A 23757-nucleotide genomic window follows, 5' to 3' on the forward strand; every position below is an offset into this window, starting at 1 on the left:
AGGTATCATCTTCTCTCATCCTCTTCTTTTCTTCCTTCATCTCTCTCTCTCTCTCTCTCTCTCTCTCTCTCTCTCTCTCTCTCTTTTCCTTCTTTCTTCTTTTAAACCTTTATTCTTCTTCTTTCTACAACCCCTAATCCATCCTAACCTAGTTTTCAAAACCCTAGTTCTCAAAATCCGAAATCCCTAAAACTTAACCCTAAATCTCTAAAACCTAATATTCCCAAAATCCTAACCATAAAATTCCCAAATTCCAAAATCTCTTATTCAAATCATAAATCCCTAATTCCCATAACCTGAAATCCATATTCCCAATTGTAGAAACCCTAAATCATAAATCTCTTAAACCTAAAATATGAAATCCTAACCCAAAACCTCAACCCTAATTTTCCAAACCATCTAAGCCTAGATACCCCAAACCCATTTCCCACATTCCCTAGCCTTTAAACAGCCCTAATAAGTCTAAACTCTTACAAGACACGTGATTTCCATTGAATTTAGATTTAACCCTATGCTAAGATGGAGGTTCTATCTCCCATAGGTCCTGGTTAATCAGTAATTTATGAGATTCGCTTTGCGGGACTGTCGTAGACTTGAATTTGGACATGTCATGAATATGAAATTTCTGAATTTTATGCCAAATTAGTTTTATTTTTTTGTTCCATTGCTCCAGTTAATCCACTTTTAATTTCATGGTATCATATTAGGTTATTTCATTCTATCCTGCATTAGAATAGCTAATGGAAGTGACAGAGGTAGACACATAGTCATAGCCATAGTTGTACTGGTACTGTTGGTATTGCTCAGTCTACGATTATGACTGCAACGAATGACTCAGATCTATATCCTCCATATATTGCTCCATGTGGAACATATTCAAGACTAGTCCCACAAGATTTTTTTTGGAAGATTCATAGTCTCATAAGAATGTGCCTTAGGAGCCCTTCTAAATTGTCCAGTCATATTCATATTTTTAAGCCATCTATTGTCCTAATGTTGCCCTACCTCTTGTAGCGCTACTGGCGTCAGCCTCCCCATGATGCTCCTCCCCTTATTGGTGGTATGATGAATAGGTGCATTTGTAAGTCTGACCTCTTCAACTTCCCCTGATTGGTGGTATGATGAATAGGTGTATTTGTAAGTCTGACCTCTTCTACTTCGTTAATGCTCATCAACTTCAAACTATGTGGACGACTATACTCCTATGCGTTGAGTGACATCAAAAGTAGGACTAGGTGTATTATCATCATCCGTCTCGATTTTGTTGCTACTTTTCTCCTTGGGTTAAATCTTCAGTGACCTTCTCCTTAAAAACTACATGATTCTCTTGTTGTCTTGCGCATAACATCGGGTCACGTACCTCAACTTGATATCCTTTTCTACTTGTTTCTCCATTTATTGGATGGAATCCAAGTTTACTACTTAAATGTGGGTCATCGTCATCGAAGATATAATCTAAGTTATATGACAAAAGTCGCCTATGAGAATTTGGTTCACCACACTCTTCGCATTCTATAACCTACGACCCAATCTAATGTCTTAGCTTGCAAGTTGCAACTTATTCATTCATTTTGAATGAATTAGCGCAAAACAACTTCAATTCCTCTTGTAGTTAGAGGAAGAAGTTGTTTGGCTTAGAACTTTTATTCTATTATTTTGAGAGCCTTTTGCACTTTCTTTAAAACGAAGCCACCAATCAGCTATGTAGAAAAAAAGAAATTTTTATTTTTTTTATTTTTTTATTTTTTTTGTCTACATAATAGTAAATAGTGAAATGCATCACTTTCTATCACTAATAAAACAATTCTTATGATTCTCTATTTCTTACCTAGAGGTGTTTAGAAAATTGCCATTTTTGCAACTGGATCTAAGTTGCCACCCTAGATAATACACCAAATCATTGATTTTGTTTTAAGCACCAACATACTAAAATATGTATGCAATGAATCACTAATGATCAATAACTAAAGAGATCAACCCACTTTGTTTAACACCCTTATTTGCATATCTAAGTTAGGCTCTAATCTCTGAACTTGGACCTCTTCATTCTCAACAAATAATGTAGCATCACCTCTATCATTACTTGTTGTATGAAGGTCATGGTGAAGTTGATTCATCCTATGTTTGTTGATCATCTTCCAGTAATCTTTATAGTTGTCACAATCACAACAAATAACAAGCTTCGCTTTATCCATGGCTTGATCAAGTAAGCCCGTAGTGAGTATTACATCGGATTTTATAAGACAAGGATTCTCATTAGTGGTTCCATTACTTCTAAGGATGTTTCGGATTTTCGTTCAATATTTATTGTTATTAGTAATCTCCACAACGTCAATTGGTGTTTCAATGTCTTAAGCCTATGCTTTGTGTTGAGCCACTCTTGAAAAGCAAACATCTTGCTCAACTTTTCTTGATGCTCGTATAAACTCTCAAGGGCAATAAAATTTATGGCAAATCAAGTCACTCCATGTCTAGTAACTCTCGCCCATTCATGAACTTCCTCTTTATAGCAGCTACTTGGTTATGAATATGATTATGGATGAATGTAGTGACTTGCATCACCTTTTCAACCAAGTTCATGACATTTTTCTTCTTTCCAATATCTTCCAGTATGAGGTCGCTACATTGTATGGCACATGGTGATCAAAATAAATGTTTCTGCTTCTCCATCGACATTTTTCCAACTGCTTTATACATTGTTTCATTGTTGGTAACGATTTGCACAACGTTTTCCCTTGCAGTGTCTTCTGCCACCTTATCCATATGACAAAAAATATAAATTGAATCTTTCATTTCCTCGGATGCAACAATGAAAGTTTGGAACTGTTCCCAAGTGGGAGTACACCACAAAGTTTTTCATGCTTCGTCTAGTTGGGCTGGTCCAACCATTGCACATAATAGTGCATCCTCTACTCTACCATATCAGTTTTAAAGTAGTCTTGTACGCCCTAACATCTTTGTACTTGACATTTGTGCATTTCTCCCTAATCTCATGAGCTGTGGGTGTACAAACCCCTTCTACCTTTGCCACTTTATTTATTAGCACTTGCCCATTGGGAGAGTTTGCAACATATGGAGCTTTGTTACCATGTATGAATAGCTTGGTTACTGCCCTACCAAGCTTCTCAATCAGCGTTTTTCCCCATATTCATTTCAACATCTTTTGCTTTGTCATCTCTTTTCTTAACAAAATGAGATCGCATACTGCCTCCTTGTCCCCACATCCACATCATATAAGTTCCTGTCACGAGCTCTACCTCTTTCAACAACTGAAGTAGCATATGAAGGTTGTTGTTGACTTCATTAAAGTGAAATAAATGGCAATAGAATGGGCTTCAATTTTTGCAAAATTGTGTGCTTGTAGTCTTGCAAACCTGGATTTAAGTGCCTGGTAAATTTTCATTTTTTCCTTTGTATTCTTTTCGACTCTGCCATTTAATGAATAAATTGTCATCCTTTAAAAAAAAACAAAAGAAAGGTTGTCACTGGCCGCCGTAAACTAATGAACATACCATGACTCCCACCCCCATCCCTCCCCCCCAATAACACTCCAGCTTGCGCTCCCCCTCCCAATAATTGACCCTTTAAACATGTGGAGATGTTCTTTATCTTCATGAGCGGTACACAGGCTCTCTCTTCTCACCATTGTCACCTCTCTATCAAAATCCTCACTACACTACACGTTATCATCATCATCCACACTCATATGATCAGGCCCAAAGTGTCATTTGACTTAAATTATCAACCCCAAACAACTCCCGAAGCCCAAGCTCCTCCCAAAATGTAATATTTAATGTTAAAACAACATTATCTCAAGCAAATATAAACCATAAATGAAAATTAAATTCGGATGAATAGGGTCAAGCTGATTTGAGCACATTCAAATGGCCCTAAAAGGACTCAAAGTTCATGCAATGTATGAGATCCATTCCATTAATCCATATCCCTCACCATTTGACACTACTCTCAAGAAATTTGAGGAAAAATTTTTAAATTAAATTCAGATGAATAGTGTCAGACCAATTTGGGTACCGAATTGCCTGAAAACGACCTGGAATTAGTTCTGTCTGTGGGATTCCCACAAATGCATCCCTAACAATTTGACACCATTCCCCTAAAAAAGGATTTTATTATTATTATTATTATTTTTTAAATCACCACTATTAATCCCAAAATGGTCCAAGTTGCCAAAAAACCGAAAAAGAAAAGAAAAAGCGAAGAGCTGAAAACACTGATTTAGCGCATGTATGTGTAATTCTAAACATCATATGTGTTCAACAATCCAAATTAGATATTTTACAAAAAGTTTTTTTTTTTTTTTGGAAATTGCTGAAAATTATATAAAAAAACAGCAAAAAGAAAAAAAAAAATACAAACATGGACAAATTTAACAAAAAATTTGCAAGATTTAGTAATGTCATGTTGAATCAATACTTTTACATTAAGGTAAAAAAAGAGAAATTTTTACCCCCTGCCCCCATTTTTTAAACACTTTCCCCGAATCTGGCTATGGATCTTCAATTCGTTAAAAAAATGGCTTAAATCTTGTGTTTTGATCTTTAAAAATTGCACAAATTTAGTAGAAAATGGCTTGAAAACAATCTCAAAATGGGGAAAAGAGGGGGAGAACATCTAACTCGTCATCCATCTTTTAAAAGTTGGCAACTACACTACTAACCCTCAATTGCTGCTAAAAGCTCCAATGCCAGAATCTCTTTGAGAAACAATTTAGTACAAACTGAGAAATGCATGGATAGGACATAATATTGCACCAAGCATCTTCCAAAAATCCAATGAGCATTCCATTGCCAATCTTCACGACAACTGCCTTTGAGAATTTCTACTCAAATTTGAACACAGCTGTACACAGAGCTCTGAGGCCCCGTATTCAAATGAAGCTTATCCGTGTGGCCTAGCACCATATTACAGTTTTACAAAACCACCTTCCATTAACTATTATCTTCTGTGGCGAACTTCCATAACCATTTCACAAGAAGTGCGGTATTCATATGTTTTAGCCATTTTAACCCTGCTCCACCATAGCTTTTCGCTTCCCCCCCACTCCACTAGATGAAATTTGTGCTTTCTTCTGCACTCTGTGAAAGGAACTCTTTGAATTCTGTCCTTTGAACCACACTTGTTGGACATTGGAACAAAAAATATAATAGATTGGCATATTAGCTAATGTAGAATTGATGGGAGTTATGTAACCCCCAAGGGACAACTGTCTTCTCTTCTATACCAAAAAGCTTTCTTTCATACTTTTGACCATTTCATCCCACAAATGATACAAAAGGGATGCCAAGATACATTGAAGGAATCTTCCCCACCCTGCAAACAAGGCTATGAGCAAAAGATTCAATTTTCTCTTCCCTCACCCATAAGCCCAGTTTCTCTCTTTGATAAGTTAATCTTGAGACCTATGAGCAAAAGTTTCAAACAGTTTCACTATGATTTTCTGAAAACTTAGTTAATCCTAGCGTCTGCAATTTTATTTTTTTATTTTTTACTTTGCATATGACTTCTAACAACCACTTGAATGATTCTCACATGCATCACTTCCATCATTGCATGTTGTTTAGCAAACCTGTAATATTCTGAATGTTGAAAGATGGTGTTAAATGGTCTTTGTGCTTAATGATCTCTGTATCTCAGCTGGTAGTCCTTGCAGACAATTATAGTACAAGAATATGAATGCTCTCATCTTCAGGATGGAGTCATTTTCGTTGTGTCTATAGTGATAGTATTCAGGCATCATCCCACACGTGCCAATGCGTCATATTTGTGCAGGATCCAAACCATCCATTAGGTGAGTGCTCTCGTGAAACTACCCAGCCCCTAAAACCATGCCTATCCATTATTCACGGATGCCAGTGGTTGGAAAATTTTGAACTGCATTTCTAATTTCCCGACAGGCGCTGAGACCTCTGTTGCACTTGCCAGGAGAAAGCAAGAAGAAATGGTTCTTGGGTGTCACCCAAACAGGACCTAAGATTTCTCAGTTCTTGCCCTCTTAGACATACCTTCGCTTTCTCTGTTGAAGAAACTATCCACAGGGATGCTTGCAGTTAAGTTTTACGGACCTTTTATTTTAAGTTATAGGCGTGGGACACCCAATATCAAATAGTCATGGTTCAGTTGTCCTGCATTTGGTGGGTTTCTTCAAGCACTTAAAAGGGATCGACTGGATCTATAAAGAATGTTCATTTTATGATCTCCATTTACTTTATAATATCTTGGTGTGCAATCCAGTGGGACCTGTACCACCATAAGCTTTTGTTGGTACTGGGCAGATGTAGGGCCCACATGATGTATGAGCACATTCAACCCTTCCATCAGATGTGTGACCTCTTGTTATCCTTGTGTTCTGAAAATCAGCTCAATTAAAAACTCAAGTGGGCCACAGCACTGGGAAAAAATTGAGAGGGCAGGTCCACCCTTGATTTGCACCGTGAGCTACCCAAGTTGCAAACCAGCCTGATTTTCAACTGACACTTGGTCCATGCCAGGTGAAGGGTCTGAATGGCCTGGATCCCATATAAACAACACAATGGGGAAGGGTGGGAGTCCGCTCTCAAATTGTTCCCTGTGTTGTGGCCCACCTGATTCACAGATCAGCCTGACTTTTGGGCTCCGTGGGTAACATGGTCTGACGCATCTGATGGAAGGGTTGGATTTCATTCATGCATCATGTGGACCCCACATCTTCCCAGTACCATGGAAACACACTTATTAATCAACTATTTGCTTGTGACTCTTAGACTATCTCTCTCTAGGTAAGTGTTCCTTCTTGTAGATCTTATTTATTGGCTAATAGGATGCATAAAGCTGACCTGAAATAGTTGGGACAAACCTATGATAATGTCGATGATAATGATATTAGGAGCTAAAAAGTCTAAAATGAAGTCGAGGCTAGACCACATTTCCATAGTTGGAAGATTCACCGGCATTGCCTCGAGGGCACGTTCACAGTGAAAGGTGTTTTACGGTTGCATGAAGCGGAGCGGCAATAGATGTGGTCATGGGAGTGAGGAAAAGTTTGTTTCAAAATGCAAACAACTATAAATACGTAGGAAGCGGTGGGAGCAGCACCTAGTTAGAAGGATCCCGCAACTAAGAGGCGGATCTTATCAATGCCACATCATGGGCATTGATGAGAAGCCTGTTGCCACAATTACCATGCACCATCAATATCGATCCATGTGATGGATTAGAGATTCACACACAAACTTGTTCAGTGAGATGCCAAGGAGATGCTGTTTCGGTCCGCATCAGACCCTATTGGTCCGTTTCAGTCCTGTATCAGACGAGGTGATATTTAAAACCAAGGATCCATGTGATATGTTAGAGATGGACTTTGCATATTTTGCAGAGCCGGCGAATGAGATTTTCTGTATATCAGACACAATGTTATGCAGATATGGCTGGTACAGGTGTCAGGTATGGATGAGGGTCTACGTGTCACCCCTCTTGACCCCCAAATTTTTGGGAGCAGTGCCACGGCAATATAGTTAATATTTTATTATTTTCATTACCGAATTTTCCAATGTGTTCCTGTTCACTTTCATGGATCATTTGTGGTAATTGTGCAGGTCGTTGAGGGCATGTCCGAAGAGCAGCAAAGAATACTTCTCTTCTTCTGGACCTCCGTGAATCACTTACCCATCGAGGGATTCGGTGGCTTGGCTTCTAAACTATACATCTTCAAGACATCGGACTCTAATGACCGCCTACCTACGTCACATACATGCTTCTACCGCTTGTGTCTTCCTCCGTACCCATCCATGGATGTCATGCATCGCCGCCTCGAAGTTATCACGCGGGACCATGTGAGCAGGAGCTTTGGCATTTGGTAGTGTGCAGATCAGTTGTCCTGGGAACATGTTTATAACAAATTGTACAGGTGCTAGAAAGGGTGAATGCTGCAGAGATTCACACCAAGACGATTGATGGTTTTCTTCGTGATACTTAATGGATCATGGTTAGGCTACAATAAGTCTGAGCTGTTTGGATTGACGAGTTGTTGGTCAGAGGCCTTCTCATTTGCACTTGAGAGATAAGTATGAAAATCCACTTCTAGCATTCCTATTTACCCGTTCAAGATCAGGTCATTCGTCAGGTGGGGTCTGCTGTTAACATGCATCGACCCAAGAATCAGGCTAGCCCGCGCCATGTCATTATGCGTGCTGCGAAGGAAACCCGCATTCGTCTTGGCGTTAACCTTGGAATCTCTCAGGTAGGATCAAATTTCACATTTCTATGTTGGAAAAAAGGGGGGCATATGTAAGTAGAGGGGGGGTGCAAAAAAGATAAAAGGAAAGGCTGCTATTTCTATCACTTTGTTTTGAAACAGGAAGTCTTTTTTATGTTTTGCTGATTCTCTCAGCTCCTTTTGTCTAGATATAATTTATAGTTATGTATATGTAGTAGGAAGGAAAGATCTCAGATCTCCTAAGGATTCATCTCCTCTCCCTTGGAATATCCTCTGTTTGGCGCTGCTCTTGAAACTGTATCTTCTTCCTGAAACTTTCCTTTTTATTGCATAGAAGGGAGAAAGGTACTGCATAAAAGGGAAGGGAGAAAGCTTGCGTTGCAAATGCACTTAATTCCTGCTTGAATCATTCTTCATATATTAGCTTTTCTTGTCTCTGCTATATATATATATATATATAAAATAAATGCTGGCATCCAACCTGTTGGATATGAAGTTTCCATCCACCTAGCAGGTAACTTTCAACATGCCATGTGCGTGTGACATCCAACCCAACCCGTCCAATAGGTTAGCCCCACCATTGAAGATCACATTGAGCAAAAATCATCTCATCCATTCGATAAGCGGACACACACACACACATATATGGTGGGGCCAACTGATTGAATGGGGGTGTGGATGTCGTACGGACATGATAGATTGAATGTTAACTGCTGGATGGACGGCAACTCGGACACCTATAGGCGAAAGCACCATCATTCCTTCCATCGTGCCACTTGTGCAGGAGATCGGTACCATGAAAATGATAGGCCCACCATGAAGGTCGTCCTTGTTGAAGATCAGGTTGATCCACTTACTGGGCAGGCTACACCTGTATTTGAGTCCTGACCGTTGGTCTCCATTTAAATCCTACAGTAGCCGCTCTGATGAGCGAACCAACCAGATCCTTGTGTCTCGTGATTGTCGTGTTGGAGGTCGTCGTTTTAATGGTATTGATCTTGCATAAGTGGCATGTTGACGGGAAAGATGATATGCCGATATTAAGCTATGTTGCCGTTGCCTGTAGGTGATCGGTACAAAATATCATGAAGTTTCATGATATGTGGTGCAACCAAACGCTCACAGAAAAGGGCTTCCTGGGTTTTTTAATTTTTTAATTTTATTTTTAATTGTCTGAGATTGCTTCTTGTAATGAAGCGGGAGTTTCCCTAGTGTGCAAGAAATTATTTGTATATGTGGGGCTAGGCTTGTTTTATTTAAGCCATTGATCTGATGGGGCCCCATCATGGATAGACCATGCCCAAACAACTGCCTCAATGGATCAACTCTAACATATCTATCGTTGGCATACAAATATATGGTTAAAGAAGAAATGCACCAAGCCACATTCAATATAGAAATGGAAATGGACTTAATGGCGTGCATGGTCGACCCATGGTGGTAGCCGTCAGATCAATGGCTTGGATCAGCCAACCATGGCCCCACGTGTAAACTCGGTCCACAACAAGTTTCTCTTTGTGAAAGTATAAAACTAGTGGGATTGGAAACGAACATTTGCAAATTAATTACACTGAATCAGCCAATTTCAGTTGGCTTTGTAAAAGACAGTTGATTAGTCCATATTCTTCCTTGGGTGGCCCACGTGATCAAGGTGGGCCCACTCCTGTAAATCTTCCTGCTCTGTTGGATCCTAATAATCCTATCACTTATCTCTAAAAAGATGCAACTGTCTACATTGAAGCCAAAAAAATGTTCACCATCTGATGGACGGCTGGGATCGACCAATGCAGGAGGACATTTTTTGGAGGATCACCAAACCATGGGGGCCCACCTCATGAACAAGTTAGTTGCAAGACTCCCCATATGATTACTGTATTATTAATTTTAATTAGCAGTAAGCTTTATTATTAAAATATTACTGCTGCAGCAACTAAACTGACACTCAAAACAACTTTTCCCAACCATCCATTTGTTTTGAATGCCATGGCCTACCTGAGGAAGTAGGTGGACTGATTTTCAGGCCACGAGATCTAAACATTATAGCTCACCTAATGGAAAGATCTTATCAAGCACACGTTCCTCATGGGTTCGTCGGCCGGCATCCAGATGGAAGATTGCATACATTGCCCCTAGCCTATCAATGGCCAGCCCATAGGCTAAATGTCCGAGCCAAGATTGCTATGTAAAAATAGAAAGAAAGGCCCACTAACCAAGTGCCCAACCACACTGTTTTAACAGAGCATCGGGCCACTCCAGACCATTGGTTAAATCACTTATCTAAGTCCACTATACCGCCCACAAGTGGATCCTGACCATTGCCAGTTCAGCCCACTCCCACCATCCTGAAAAATGCATAGAAATAAGAGTTTTTTCCTCAGTGGCCCATGACTTGGAGATGCAGCATAAGTCACGGCAAGCAGAGCGAGGATCAATGATCAGAACCGTCTATGTTGTCAAGTCTGTGTTTTAAAGACCACCTAATGCATGACCGTTTTCACATAAGGCTTGAGTAGGGTAGCCCGTGGGATGTGAGGGCACACTCAAGGTAGGCGGCCGCAGAACAAATGATTTAGGGATCATATGTATGAGGTGGGTGGCTCGTGTGAGGTAGAACCCATTGATTTAGTGCCCACGTGGAGGGTTCGGCGAGCACCCCAGCCGATGGATGTGGAGCCTGGGTTATGAGATGAATGGATTAATTTGACATGCTCCATCAATTCGAGATTTTAGTGCTAAGTGGTTAATTGTCCTGTATCAAAGTGGTATTAGAGCAGGACGCCGCTAGAGTAAGGTGTACCATAGTATGCGGGGACACACTCGGGATGGGCAGCCCGCAAAACCTATGTAATTTGGCTCCGTATGAGGTGGAACCCATGGATTTGAAGCCCATCTCTAGTATCTAGAACATGAATAGTTCAAATCATCATACCATATCATCATGTGGACCCCAGTGGGTGGAGACGGTGAATCCTGATGTTGCTTGTTAGAGGCAAGGAAAAACTGGCCCACTTAATGTAAGGCCGACAATGGCCATCCCATCAAGCTGCCAGCCAACGGTTGAAAATCACCTACATTGTATCTTACATTTTCCCATAACAGGAATAGCAGCAAATCAACTACAAACTGAAATTGCAACAATGCAGACAAGCACCCAACAACAAACGCAACACCAGCCTACTGATCTGGTAGAATCATATGCAGGTTTTAGACAAGAATCATCCACCCTTGCCTCAGCTTGTGGAAATCTATGGATCCTCTCATGCCATTGATCTGAGGGGACCCTTTGATGGATGGAACATGCCAAAACAATCTCCCCAATTGGATAATCCTGACCCTTCCATCAGAAGCCCACAAATACAACAACAGTCCTCATGTAACTGAGAAAAGCCCCAAAGTCTGCCACTTGAGATGTTAGTATAAGAGACTCTTGGACCATGGTCCACCCACAGTGGGTCCATCAGATCAATGGTCTGTACCACCCAATTGCGGCTCACTTAAGATCATAGAATTGCACTTCAGAGGATTAAGAGGGATGCAAGGAGAAGCATTGATAGAGCTACGAAAATGCAGGCAATGCAATGTGGCGGCCCGCTTGAAGGTGGTGGAGAAGTGGGTCCCAGAAAATTACCACCTATACCAGAGGCAGGTGGTCTCACTGTAACAGATGGCAGAGGCGGCTCTGCTATGTCGGACTCCGTCAGGACAGGAAGCGGAGCCTCGGCTGGCGGCAGAAACTGAGCAGCAATTAGTTGTAACAGACCTCCTGGCTGAACAGGGGTCATATAAACTGGCATTCCACTGCCCATCTTCAAACAAGAATTCCCTGCAACAAACCAAAGGAATGAAAGTTTAATGTAGAAAATGAAGAATGTAAGGAACCCCTTTTTTTAATTGGTCAGTAGCTGGGCAGGGAGCATCCACCTTTATATGACCAATGGTGTTGATCAGGTGGGCCCCAGTAGCATCTTTATTACATATATAAAAAAATTATTAGAAATGAGCATAGATTGGTGGGACCATAAAAAGCGGGAATACCCAATCCATACGTCCGATGGTTCAGTGATCCAGACCATTGATCTGATAGAACCAACCTAGATGATAACTGACCCAAAAATCCCTCAAGTCGAAGGATCGTAATCCTCTAGTAAGTGGCATATAAATAGGCAGTTAAGAAAACAGACTGTCTAAACAAAAGCTGAAGATAAGACGTCCAGTAAACTCCGGTCTATAAATATATAAAAAAAATAGCCATCCCACATCCACAATGGGATCCCATCAGATCAATGGTCAGGATCACCAAACCATGGGCCAACCTTTCACATCCTGATGCATCTAGACATGATAATTCCTCAAATAAAAAACAGATGAAGCCCTTCTCTTTTCTTATATTTTACGCTTCATAAAACCTTATTTCAAATCAACAGCATCCAGTTAGCTGCATTTGAACTGATAGATATGTCAGTTAAAAGAAAAGAAGAACATGAATGGTGGGGCCCACTTACTTCTGTATGCTCTAGCAGTCCCTGGGAAATCAGTTATGATTCCATCCACACCAGCCCCTTGGACATATGAGTTGATCTCCACCGTCGGGTCTGAGAAGTAGTCCCATGCTTGAGATACAAACTCATTCCTGAATAGATACACATAGACAGTGAGGCCAAACGACTGCAGCTTTGGTACGAGGTTGGTCATACCAGTTAGGAAGCTTGCACTCAAAGGATATACGGAGACCTTGTTGATTGCCACCGAATCCGCAAATTGCTTGATGGCTTTGAGTGATGAGTTGAGGGCATCACGGATGGATTCATCAACCATGTACATGAGCTTGAAGTCCGTTTGCTGCTTCAACTTCTTTAAAACGGCACTGTCAGTGGATTGGATTGTAACTTCCAAAGCCGCTTGGTTGTCATAACCAGCATGTTTTAAGGCACTGAAGACAGCATCTGTTACACCAAGACCCTGTTTCTCTGCAAGGTAGGCAGCGTTCTGCAGGAGGAGAAAGGTGAATAACCATGATTAAAATAGTCAGTGACTCAGGTCGATTCGTTCAGCCCTGAGTCGAGTAGTGACTCGCCCAAGTCGGGGCTGAATTGGTCCGATTCGCCTGAGTCGAGGGTGACTCGTAGTGCCTAACTAGATCACGTTCCACAGAATATGGATCTTAGAACCACATGGCTAACAGAGGCTAGCAAAGCCAGCTCTGCAGTCTGTCATAGTAATCACTTCAGAGGAGGTTTTACTGAGGATATTTTAATTTCATTGTGCTTGAGAGTAAGTTGAATTGAATAGGGGCCATGCATTGTAAAAAATATTCCTGAGATTTGGAAAATTTCACTGTAAATTCATTAAATGATGTTATCACAAGATTATCGTGAGATTTTCAAGGTCTCACCAGTTTTTAAGTTTTTTGTGAGTTTATCACAAAAATATTGCCTTTTTACAAAATAAATATTTAAAAGTTTAAAGTAAATCATTTTGCCCATATTTTAAGTTTTTAAAAATATTTATTAATTAATAACATATTGTTTAATATGTTATTTTCAGCTAGATTTTCCTGATAATATCATGAGAAAAACGTCAAAATCTGACTCCACAGAAATTCCAATGCCGAGAAATTGCCAAGAAGAAGATTTGTCACAATGGGTCCATGCAGCTTACTTGGTCAGATGAACTATGGTGGATGGATGGCCAAATAAAAATCACCTGACAGGGCAATCCTAGCCATCTGAGTTTTTCAAATAAAAGTGGACCATTGGGAATTTTTGTTTCTAACCATCCACTTGAAGGCATTAGCTGGATGGGATAAAATTGTTGAATGAATGTCATACTTGTACAGTTGTGCATTAGCTACAGGACCCATCAGATGGATAGTCCAGATTATCCTTCTTCATAACCACATGGGCCCATCTTGTATTGTGTGAAAATACACTAGCATGGATGAGAGTTGGCATCCGTTTTATTTTATATGTAATGTGAATATGTATGTACTCACCTCTATACTGATCAAGATTCCAGTGATAGGTTTGCCCTTTGAGAAGATTAAGAAATCAGATAATGTCATGAAATTTCCTGCATTTGCATATGCTGGGTTCCGCTTCAAATTGTAGTGCATGTATGGAATCGATATGGCCGCTACAAAGAGCATTGGGAAAAAAGGGTCATTTTGGAAAATTCACATGCACCTCTCCCAACACACCCAGCACAAAGTTAAACATGCCAACTTTTGCACATTTGAGGCATCTATGCTTATACATCAAGTAGGTCCCACTGCGTCAATGACCCTGCCCAAAATTCGTGAAGGTCCTCACTCAAGCAGGCCAGACATGTATGCTAAAAGTGGAGCACCAGTAAATACTTTCAGACTTTGCTATTGTTTCCATACATGTGGTCCCCACCAGATGACCTGAATGGAACAATTCTTGTATCAGGTCATCTAAATGGTGGGGTCCACTTGATGTACGGCTCAAATGGTCCGAGTGAGCTTTAGGAAGTCTCCTATTTATGCAGTCCTACACCAAAAGCATTTCGTGCTGCATGTGAAACAAACAGAGTATGTCTCCATGGAGTGATTAATTCCAGCAGTATCAAAATATAAAGCAACAGCTATCCAATTCCAAGAATGAGGCTTTGGCAAAAATCAGAGGTAGAAGAATTCAAGAGGAGCTTAGCTAAGCAGACGTGTGTGCAATAAAGCTCATGTACATGCCACACATTTGCAAGCATGGCACCTACATCCAAGATCTAAACCATCCATCAGGTTTATCTGATATTAGATATGTATTCCCTTGAATAAAATCTTGTCCAATTAGCACATGGGCCTGAATATTGGAAACAGGTGGATGGGTTAGAAAACTACAGCCAAGTTTTTCAGAGCTGAATATCTGTTTTGAAAATTGTGTCCCACCTGACCAGTGGATTAAGCTGATTCTTTGGGCTAGGGAATCAATATAGGGGTGCCGTTCTGATGGATGGATTGGATCTTGGACCCATCGTGCCATGTTGGCACATGTGTGGCGTGTATATGAGCTTTATTGCACACATTTGTGGGCTTGGCAAAGCTCGTTCATGAGAAGCAGATATCAGCACATGTTATGAAAACTGGTGGGTATAAAAAACATGCAAAACACGAGAGTATAAACATGCGTTGATTGTAGAAAGCGGTTTGCTAGGGAGGCTCTGTTGAAAATTATACAGATTAATGTATTTCTGTATAATGTGAAAGCCGAAAATTGCAAAATAATCTGAAATCACGACAGGCTGAAGCACGTCTGAAACGCTGTCCTTAAAGCGTTATTTGCCACTACTCAAGTGAATTGAGTATGCCGATAGGTTACAGGCAAACAACTTCTAGGATACGATGAGCCTAGTGTGGGTCTGCGTTCAGCAAACACGAAGGCCCACCAAATGGAATTCAATTACACACTTTCTGGCAGTATTACAGTATAAAAGAAAAATCCCAAAAGAAAAAGAAAAGAAGAGAAAAAGTAGTTTCGACTTCTGCACAGGTCAGTTCAAATCTTCAGCCACTGGTTCAGTTGAACCGTCCTAGACCACACTGCTGGTCTGTTCTTCAAGCTAAGGTTTAAGCCTTGCTATGTTGCTGGAAACACTAGAATATATGAGTGGAGAAGGGCTGGCTGTCTCAGTTCATATGGGTTTGCTGGAGTGAGTTGAGATGGTTTGGAAACCCATCCAGACCCTCCTTTTATAGGCTATAGTGGCTAGGGGGTTATGGTCCAGAGACTTAAATTTCATTAAGCCATTTCTGGCTATTGGAAAACTAGTCATTTTATGGCCGTTTTCTGACTGTTGTGCATGGGCCATTAATCTGCTGCATGCTGACTGTTGTGAGACAACAGCTAGCCGTTTTCTAGCTGTTGGGCTAGCCATGCAACAGTTACAGTTAGACCCTCCTAATGGCTCAGCTGTTACAGTTTCTACTGCAACGGCTCTTTTCAGTCCCTCTATTTATACTGAGAGATTTTTCTCCCAGTCCTTTAGTCTCTTTGCCAACCAGCCACCCGCCATAGCCACTTAGTCGCACCGCGACTCGCTCCGGTTCGCTCAAGGTTGTGAAGGAGCGACCCTCTGCGACACGATGCGAACGTGCGAAGTGCAAAGTGCGCCACTAGCACCTCTACAGCCACACTGCCTCACATGCCAACGCCCTCGCACTGAGCCCGTGACTGAGATCGAGCCCGTGCCCATGCCCAAGCCCGTGCCCATGCCCAAGCCCGAGCTCGAGCGCAAGGGCGGGTGTTCCAGTGCTACGCACTGGAACACGCAAGGTCCATAGTCCACGGACTAGGTAGGTAAATATTATAATACTCCACATCCTTCATATAAACCACATATTTTTCTCTTCCCTTTTCCATGTGGGACTATTCCCAAAAACCCACAGAAAGGTGTTTTTCAAAACAACTTTTTATATATTATATATTATTTTATTATTGAAATATATTTTATTAAAATCAATATTTTTTTCAACAATCCCTCACTTGATTTTATAAAATTATTTTCTCAGTTAAACAATACTACCAGAATAATTAGCTTATATGCATAAAGAAAGATATCTTTCGATTTTAATGTTTCCTTAGTGTAAGTATCTCAAAACTCTGTCGAAATGACTGGTAGCCGCAACTTTGAATCAATTATTCCTATATAACAGAATTGGAAATACCACATATATTCGTTATGTGTTTGTTAGAGTTCCCACAATCTCGCTCAACACAATTAATGGCCATGTGCTTATCCTAATTCGTGAAAGATCCCAAGAGAAAACTCCTAACTCTCATGAGAGACGGCACCATCTCTACGTTCATATAGGTGAAATCCTTCCAGTGTCTCCGTTACTATAAAATAATTGTTCTTATATATTGGATTTCATTAAGAGTTCTAAGACTCAACCCTCTATCGTAACGCTCAGCACTTATCTATTATGGATGAGGTTTTATAATTTAGTGCTGAAAACTTTTCACATATCAGTGACTTGTTCTTACCCATTAAACCCAAAATTAGAGATTTTCTGACTTTAGGTTGGGTTACCATCACTAGTGGAACTTTGGTTGAAGAGTTTCAACCCCATCCCTCTAGATGTAGCCTTTACTACCTCTCTCGGTAGAGGTTTAGTGAAAGGATCTGCCAGGTTATTGCTTGATTTCACATAAGAAATAGCAATGATTCCATCTCGAATCAATTGTCTGACATAATCATGTCGAAGACTAATATGTCTAGACTTACCATTATAAGTGTCGTTATAGGCTCTAGCTAATGTGGCTTCACTATCACAATGTAGTGACAGCCGATATAGGCTTTACACAGAAAGGAATTTCTAATAGAAAATCCCTTAGCCATTCAGCCTCTTTGCCTGTTGCAGTCAGGGCTATAAATTCAGACTCCATAGTCGAATGGGTTATGCAAGTCTGTTTCTTGGATCCCCAAGATACAGCTGCACCTCCTAGGGTGAATACCCACCCTGTAGTAGACTTGTTGTCCCCTGCACTCGATATCCAGCTCGCATCGGTATATCCTTCCAATACGGCAGGAAACTCTGAATAAAATAGTCCTAAGTCTTTGGTTGCTTTTAAGTAACCAAGGACTCTACTTATTGCATTCCAGTGTTCAGTACTGGGGTTACTAGTAAACCTACTAAGTTTACTCACAGCATATGCGATATCAGGTCTAGTGCATTGCATAGCATACATAAGACTCCCTATAGCACTCGTATATTCTAATTGTGCAACTATTCTTCCAGTATTTTCTTTTAGCTTGATACTTGGATCAAATGGGATTTTTGCTTCCTTTATATTTAGATGGTTAAACTTGTTTAGTATCTTCTCAATATAATAAGATTGACACAAAGCATGACCCCCACAATGTTTTTTAACTTTAATACCAAGAATGATATCAACTTGTCCAAGATCCTTCATTTTAAATACGAAAGATAGAAACCTCTTTGTTTCAGTTACACCTTCCATTTTATTACTTATTATTAACATGTCATCAACATACAAACTAATAATAACGATGTAATTACCATCTACTTTAGAATATATGCATTTGTCAGCTACATTATGCATAAAACCATGAGATAGTATTTTGGAATCAAACTTCTTATGCCACTGTTTTGGTGCTTGTTTTAATCCATACAAAGATTTGACTAATCTACATACTTTGTTTTCATTTTCTGGTAGAACGAATCCTTCAGGTTGTTCTATGTATACCTCCTCGTTGAGGTCACCATTCAGGAATGCGGTCTTTATATCTATTTGGTGGATGTCAAGATGATGTATGGAAGCTAGCGCAAATAAGATCCTAATGGATGTTATCCTAGCTACAGGAGAGTATGTGTCAAAGTAATCTATTCCTTCTTTTTGTCTAAAACCCTTAGCTACTAGTCGAGCTTTAAAGGTTTGGATAGTCCCATCAGTGTGATATTTCTTCCTAAATACCCACTTATAACCTATGGGTCTAGAATCTGGAGGTAAGTTAACTAGTTCCAACGTTTGATTTGATAGTATAGATTCCATTTCATCGTTTATAGCTTCTTTCCAGAAAGCTGAGTCTTTAGAGGATACGACCTCTTTATATGTTTTAGGATCATCTTCTATAGTCATTACTATACGTATTTTCCTTATAACATTTTCTCTATCTCCTTCTACAAGATGGAAAATGACACGTTGTGAGTCTATATAGTCATCTCCTAGACTCTTCTCTATTCTTGTCCTTTGACTCCTACGAGGATCAATAGGAGCTTCCACTATCTGTGGAGCTGTGCTATCTGCTTCTCTATTAGGAGTTTGGATTTCATTATCCTTTGACTCCAAGGATAGTGAGTTTTCAAAGAACTCAACGTTTCTTGATTATATTATTGAATTAGACTCCATGTCTAGAAGTCTATAAGCTTTACTATTTTGTGCATACCCTACGAAGGCGCACTTAATAACTCTTGGTCCTAACTTAGTTCTTTTTGGATCAGGGGTTCTACAATACGCAAGACACCCCCACACTTTTAGATATCCTAGGTTAGGTTTTCTACCTCTCCATGTTTCATATGGAGATATTTTATATTTTTTAGACGGAATTCTGTTTATTATATGGCACGCTGCAAGCAGTGCCTCACCCCATAGACTAAGTGGCAACTTTGCTCTTATCAGCATTGAGTTGACCATCTCTACTAACGTTCTATTCTTCCTTTCAGCTATTCCGTTTTGTTGAGGTGTGTATGGCGCTGTACATTGATGCATCGGTCCATGTTCTTCACAGAAGTTATCGAATTCATTGGAGAAGTATTCTCCTCCTCTATCGCTACAGAGAATTTTTATCTTCTTATTCAGTTGATTCTCTACTTCTGCTTTATATATTTTAAACATGTTTAATGCTTCATCTTTGCTCTTTAATAGGTACACATACACATACCTAGAGCAATCATCTATAAAGGTTATGAAGTACCGTTTACCTCCACGAGTAAGAATGCCGTTTAACTCACAGATATCACTGTACACAAGATCCAATACTTGAGACAATCTTTCAACACTTGGAAAAGGTTTCTTTGTCATTTTGAATCTTATGCACACTTCACATTTTCTGGTTTCATTATCTGTGTATGAGATTAAACAATTCTTAGTCATGAACTTCAAGGTACTATACCCTATATGGGCTAGTCTATCATGCCACAGTCCAGCGAATTCAACCATATACGCAGAAGTGGTACTTTCATTCAGAGAAAACTTAACCATTCCGTTACAAGTATATCCCTTTCCGACCAAATTCCCATTTTTGGACAGAATCAGTTTACCTGACTCGTACACCACCCGTATGCCTGGTTTTCCCAGAAGATCCACAGAAACTTAATTTCGCCTCATGTCTGGGACGTGCAGTACATTAGTTAGAATCAATTTCTTTCCAGAGGTGAATATCAGTTCGACAGTTCCTTTGCCGACGACCTTCGATCGGACTTCATTACCCATTTGGACTTCTTGACCATCGGTCAATTCCTCATAGGTTTTGAAGGCTGATTTGTCGTAGCATACATGTACTGTAGCGGCAGTATCATACCACTAACCTGGAAATTTGCCTTGGATGGCATTCACCTCAGTAATCATAGCCACGATATCGCCTTCTTCTACTACACTTGCCTCTTTTTTAGATTTGTGATAGCGGCATACTCGAGCATAGTGCCCGGTTTTTCCACAGACATGGCATGGGCCCTTGAACTTTCCGTTCTTCTTTTAGGTGTCCTTCTTGAATTTCCCTTTATTAGGTTTCAGAAAATCGTCCTTCTCAGGATGTTTGTTATTAGTGTTTTCTACAGCATGTACCTTGGACGAGGTATTCTCGTTATCATTCTTTCTATCGCGGTTACGGGATTCTTCCTCAATCCTGAGGTGTTTCTGGATTTGTTCCAATGTAGTCCTCGGTTTTATGCAGCAACTTCTTTCTATAGTCTTTCCACATCGGTGGCAATTTGGCGATTATAGCCCCGACTTGAAATGATTCATGAAGATCGATTTTTATCGCTTTGATTTTGTTTACTATTAGCTGCAGTTCTTGGATTTGGGGCAACAGCGGTTTATTATCTATCATGTTGAAGTCAAAATACCTGGCGATGAGAAACTTATTGGTACCTTCTTCTTTAGCCTTGTATTTGAATTCCAGAGCGGCTCAGATCTCCTTTGTTGATGACGTCTGTTGGTACAGATCGTACAGGCGGTCAAAGAGAGCATTCAGAATGTGTCCTCGACACGAGTTCGTCTTCGGCTCTTTTGGTGCGGGCAGCTACTTGTTCAGGTGTGTCTTTGTCAGATGCTTCAGGTAGTGCTTGCAAATTTGGATCTAATATATAATAGATCTTCAGCGCCATCAGGAGAAATTTCAACTTGTCTTGCCATCTTGTAAAATTGGTTCCATCAAACCGATCAAGATGTATCAAGTCCTGATTCATCAACTTGATGGATGAAACACTGTCGGCTTCCATCAAAGAAAATAACGCTTAAAGATTGTTGGAAATTACACAGATTAATGTATTTCTGTATAATGTGAAAACCGAAAATTGCAAAATAATCTGAAATCAGGACAGGTTGAAGCACGTCTGAAACGCTGTCCTTAAAGCGTTATTTGTCCCTACTCAAGTGAATTGAGTATGCTGATAGGTTACAGGCAAACAGCTTCTAGGATACGACGAGCCCGGTGTGGGTCTGCGTTCAGCAAACACGAAGGCCCACCAAATGAAACTCAATTACACACTTTCTGGCAGTATTACAGTATAAAAGAAAAATCCCAAAAGAAAAAGAAAAGAAGAGAAAAAGTAGTTTCGACTTCTGCATAGGTCAGTTCAAATCTTCAGTCACTGGTTCAGTTAAACCGTCCTAGACCACACCGCTGGTCTGTTCTTCAAGCTAAGGTTTAAGCCTTGCTATGTTGCTAAAAACACTAGAATATATAAGTGGAGAAGGGCTGGCTGTCTCAGTTCATATGGTTTTGCTAGAGTGAGTTGAGATGATTTGGAAACCCATCTAGGCCCTCCTTTTATAGGCTATGGTGGCTACGAGGTTATGGTCCAGAGACTTAAATTTCATTAAGCCATTTTTGGCTGTTGGAAAACTAGCCGTTTTCTAACTGTTGTGCATGGGCCATTAATCTGCTGCATGCTGACTGTTGTTACAGTTTCTGCTGCAACAGCTCTTTTCAGTCCCTCTATTTATACTAAGAGATTTCTCTCCCAGTTCTTTAGTCTCTCTGCTAACCAGCCACCCGCCATAGCCACTTAGACGCACTCTGACTTGCACACGTCTCGCTCTGGTTCGCTCAAGGTCGCGAAGGAGCGACCCTCTGCGACACGATGCGGACGTGCGAAGTGCAAAGTACGCCACTAGCACCTCTACAGCCACATTGCCTCACATGCCCACGCCCTTGCACCGAGCCCGTGCCCGATTCCGAGCGCGAGCGCGAGTGCGGGTGTTCCAGTGTGCCATAGTCCACAGACTAAGTAGATAAATATTATAATACTTCACATCCTTCATATAAACCATAGATTTTTCTCTTCCCTTTTCCATGTGGGACTATTCCCAGAAACCCACAGAAAGGTGTTTTTCAAAACAACTTTTTATATATTATATATTATTTTATTATTGAAATATATTTTATTAAAATCAATATTTTTTGCAACAGGCTCAACCCCTTCTATCCCATCATGTGGTGATCCAAACTTTTCATCTAGTCGGTCCCGCTATAGATTGACTATATGGAAAAATACAGCTGATTTCACGACAATGAACGAACAAATGATCAATAGACTCCGCACAACTCATGCACAACATGCAGATATATAGGATCATCATTCCCCTTTTGTCAGATTGTCTATGATCAAGACTCTCTTCCTTCCAACTAACCAAGCAAAGGCCACCACTTTCAAAGGGGCTCCATAGTGCCACAACATGACTGTCGGAATTTGACCTCACCCAACTGATGGCAAAACAACTTCTAAAAGGAGGAAACCGAAAAACAACGTACACTTGCCTTACACCACATCATCCTACACACACCCCCACACCACCAAAACTGATATGACTCGAGTGATAGCAGGTCGTATCAAACGATCTTTAATACCATGGAAGGGATATGACCGCTTCTTCACTTACCAAGGATAGGCCCTAAGTTGGAATAGTTGGCAGAATAGGATTTGCGTAGCTGATCCCAAGTAGTTGGGACAAGGCTACGATGATGATGCATGTGTCTTATTATCTTGAAGCACTTCAATCTTTTCTTTATTTTAGCATATCTGCTACCACAATTACTATCCCATAACCTTGCGGAGGACCTCAAACAAAGGTTTCATTAATTTTATGCAAACCCAAAATGATGATGACAGTGGTGCCCCTGTATTATCATCATCAAGCACATCAGTTTTCTTTACGTTACTATAAACACTGATACAATTTTACGTTACTATAAACGCTGATACAATTACTATCCCAGCCTTCCAAAAAAAAAAAAACAACACTATCCCATAACTTTGTTGAGGACTCAAATGAAAATTCTTTTCTTTTACAGAAACTCAGGATGGATGGATTGAAAGCCCATAAGAATAAGTTCGACATATGGATGTAACATACACTACATCAAGGGATGGGGTCCGTATATCTGACTATGTTAAAGGGGAATGAAGTATAAAAGCTAGAATGGCTTAAAGAAACAAGATCACTCGAATGGCTCAATACATGAGTAGGTTTGCAATCCAACTCTCATAATACATATGTGAGATCCAAAAGTTGTTCATCAAGTTAACCTGAGCAGGTATGTGCTGTGCCAAGAAAATCGGGTTATCTTAGCATTAGGCACAACACATGCACATTGACCGTGGACGCTTTGTCAATTCAAATTTACCAAACGTCAGACATGCATGCCCCACCTCATATGTGGACCAGCCTACTTTTGGGCTATAACAGATACATAGCATGGCCCACCAGAGGGATACATAAGATCTCGCATACATTTTAGCAGGTGAGGGGAGTAGGATATCAAAATCCTACACTTCCAAGTAGCCA

The 23757-nt window shown here is 40.4% G+C and overlaps 2 protein-coding genes across 3 annotated transcripts in view; one reads left to right on the forward strand and one right to left on the reverse strand.

Annotated features, from left to right (window-relative positions):
- LOC131219551 (E3 ubiquitin-protein ligase UPL5) overlaps positions 1–8445 on the forward strand; it is a 31858-nt gene extending 23413 nt beyond the window's left edge. Inside the window, exon 3 of the mRNA XM_058214748.1 lies at positions 7593–8445. Coding sequence (XP_058070731.1) covers positions 7593–7856 — 264 coding nt within the window. The 3' untranslated portion in view covers positions 7857–8445. The remainder of the gene's footprint in view (positions 1–7592) is intronic.
- Positions 8446–11167: 2722 nt separating this feature from the next.
- The window catches only part of LOC131219552 (glycerophosphodiester phosphodiesterase GDPDL4-like), a 29827-nt gene continuing 17237 nt past the window's right edge, over positions 11168–23757 (reverse strand). The window contains exons 7-9 of one of the 2 annotated variants that reach the window (XM_058214749.1): positions 14205–14344; positions 12715–13198; positions 11168–12035 (exon numbers count right to left, since the gene is read on the reverse strand). In XM_058214749.1, the coding sequence (XP_058070732.1) occupies positions 11728–12035; positions 12715–13198; positions 14205–14344 (932 nt within the window). In that variant the 3' untranslated portion in view covers positions 11168–11727. Of the gene's footprint in view, positions 12036–12710; positions 13199–14204; positions 14345–23757 lie in introns of those variants that run through there. The other variant, XM_058214750.1, reaches the window with a different exon arrangement.

This window comes from Magnolia sinica, chromosome 11 (genome assembly GCF_029962835.1).
Source record: "Magnolia sinica isolate HGM2019 chromosome 11, MsV1, whole genome shotgun sequence".
NCBI classification, from domain to species: domain Eukaryota; kingdom Viridiplantae; phylum Streptophyta; class Magnoliopsida; order Magnoliales; family Magnoliaceae; genus Magnolia; species Magnolia sinica.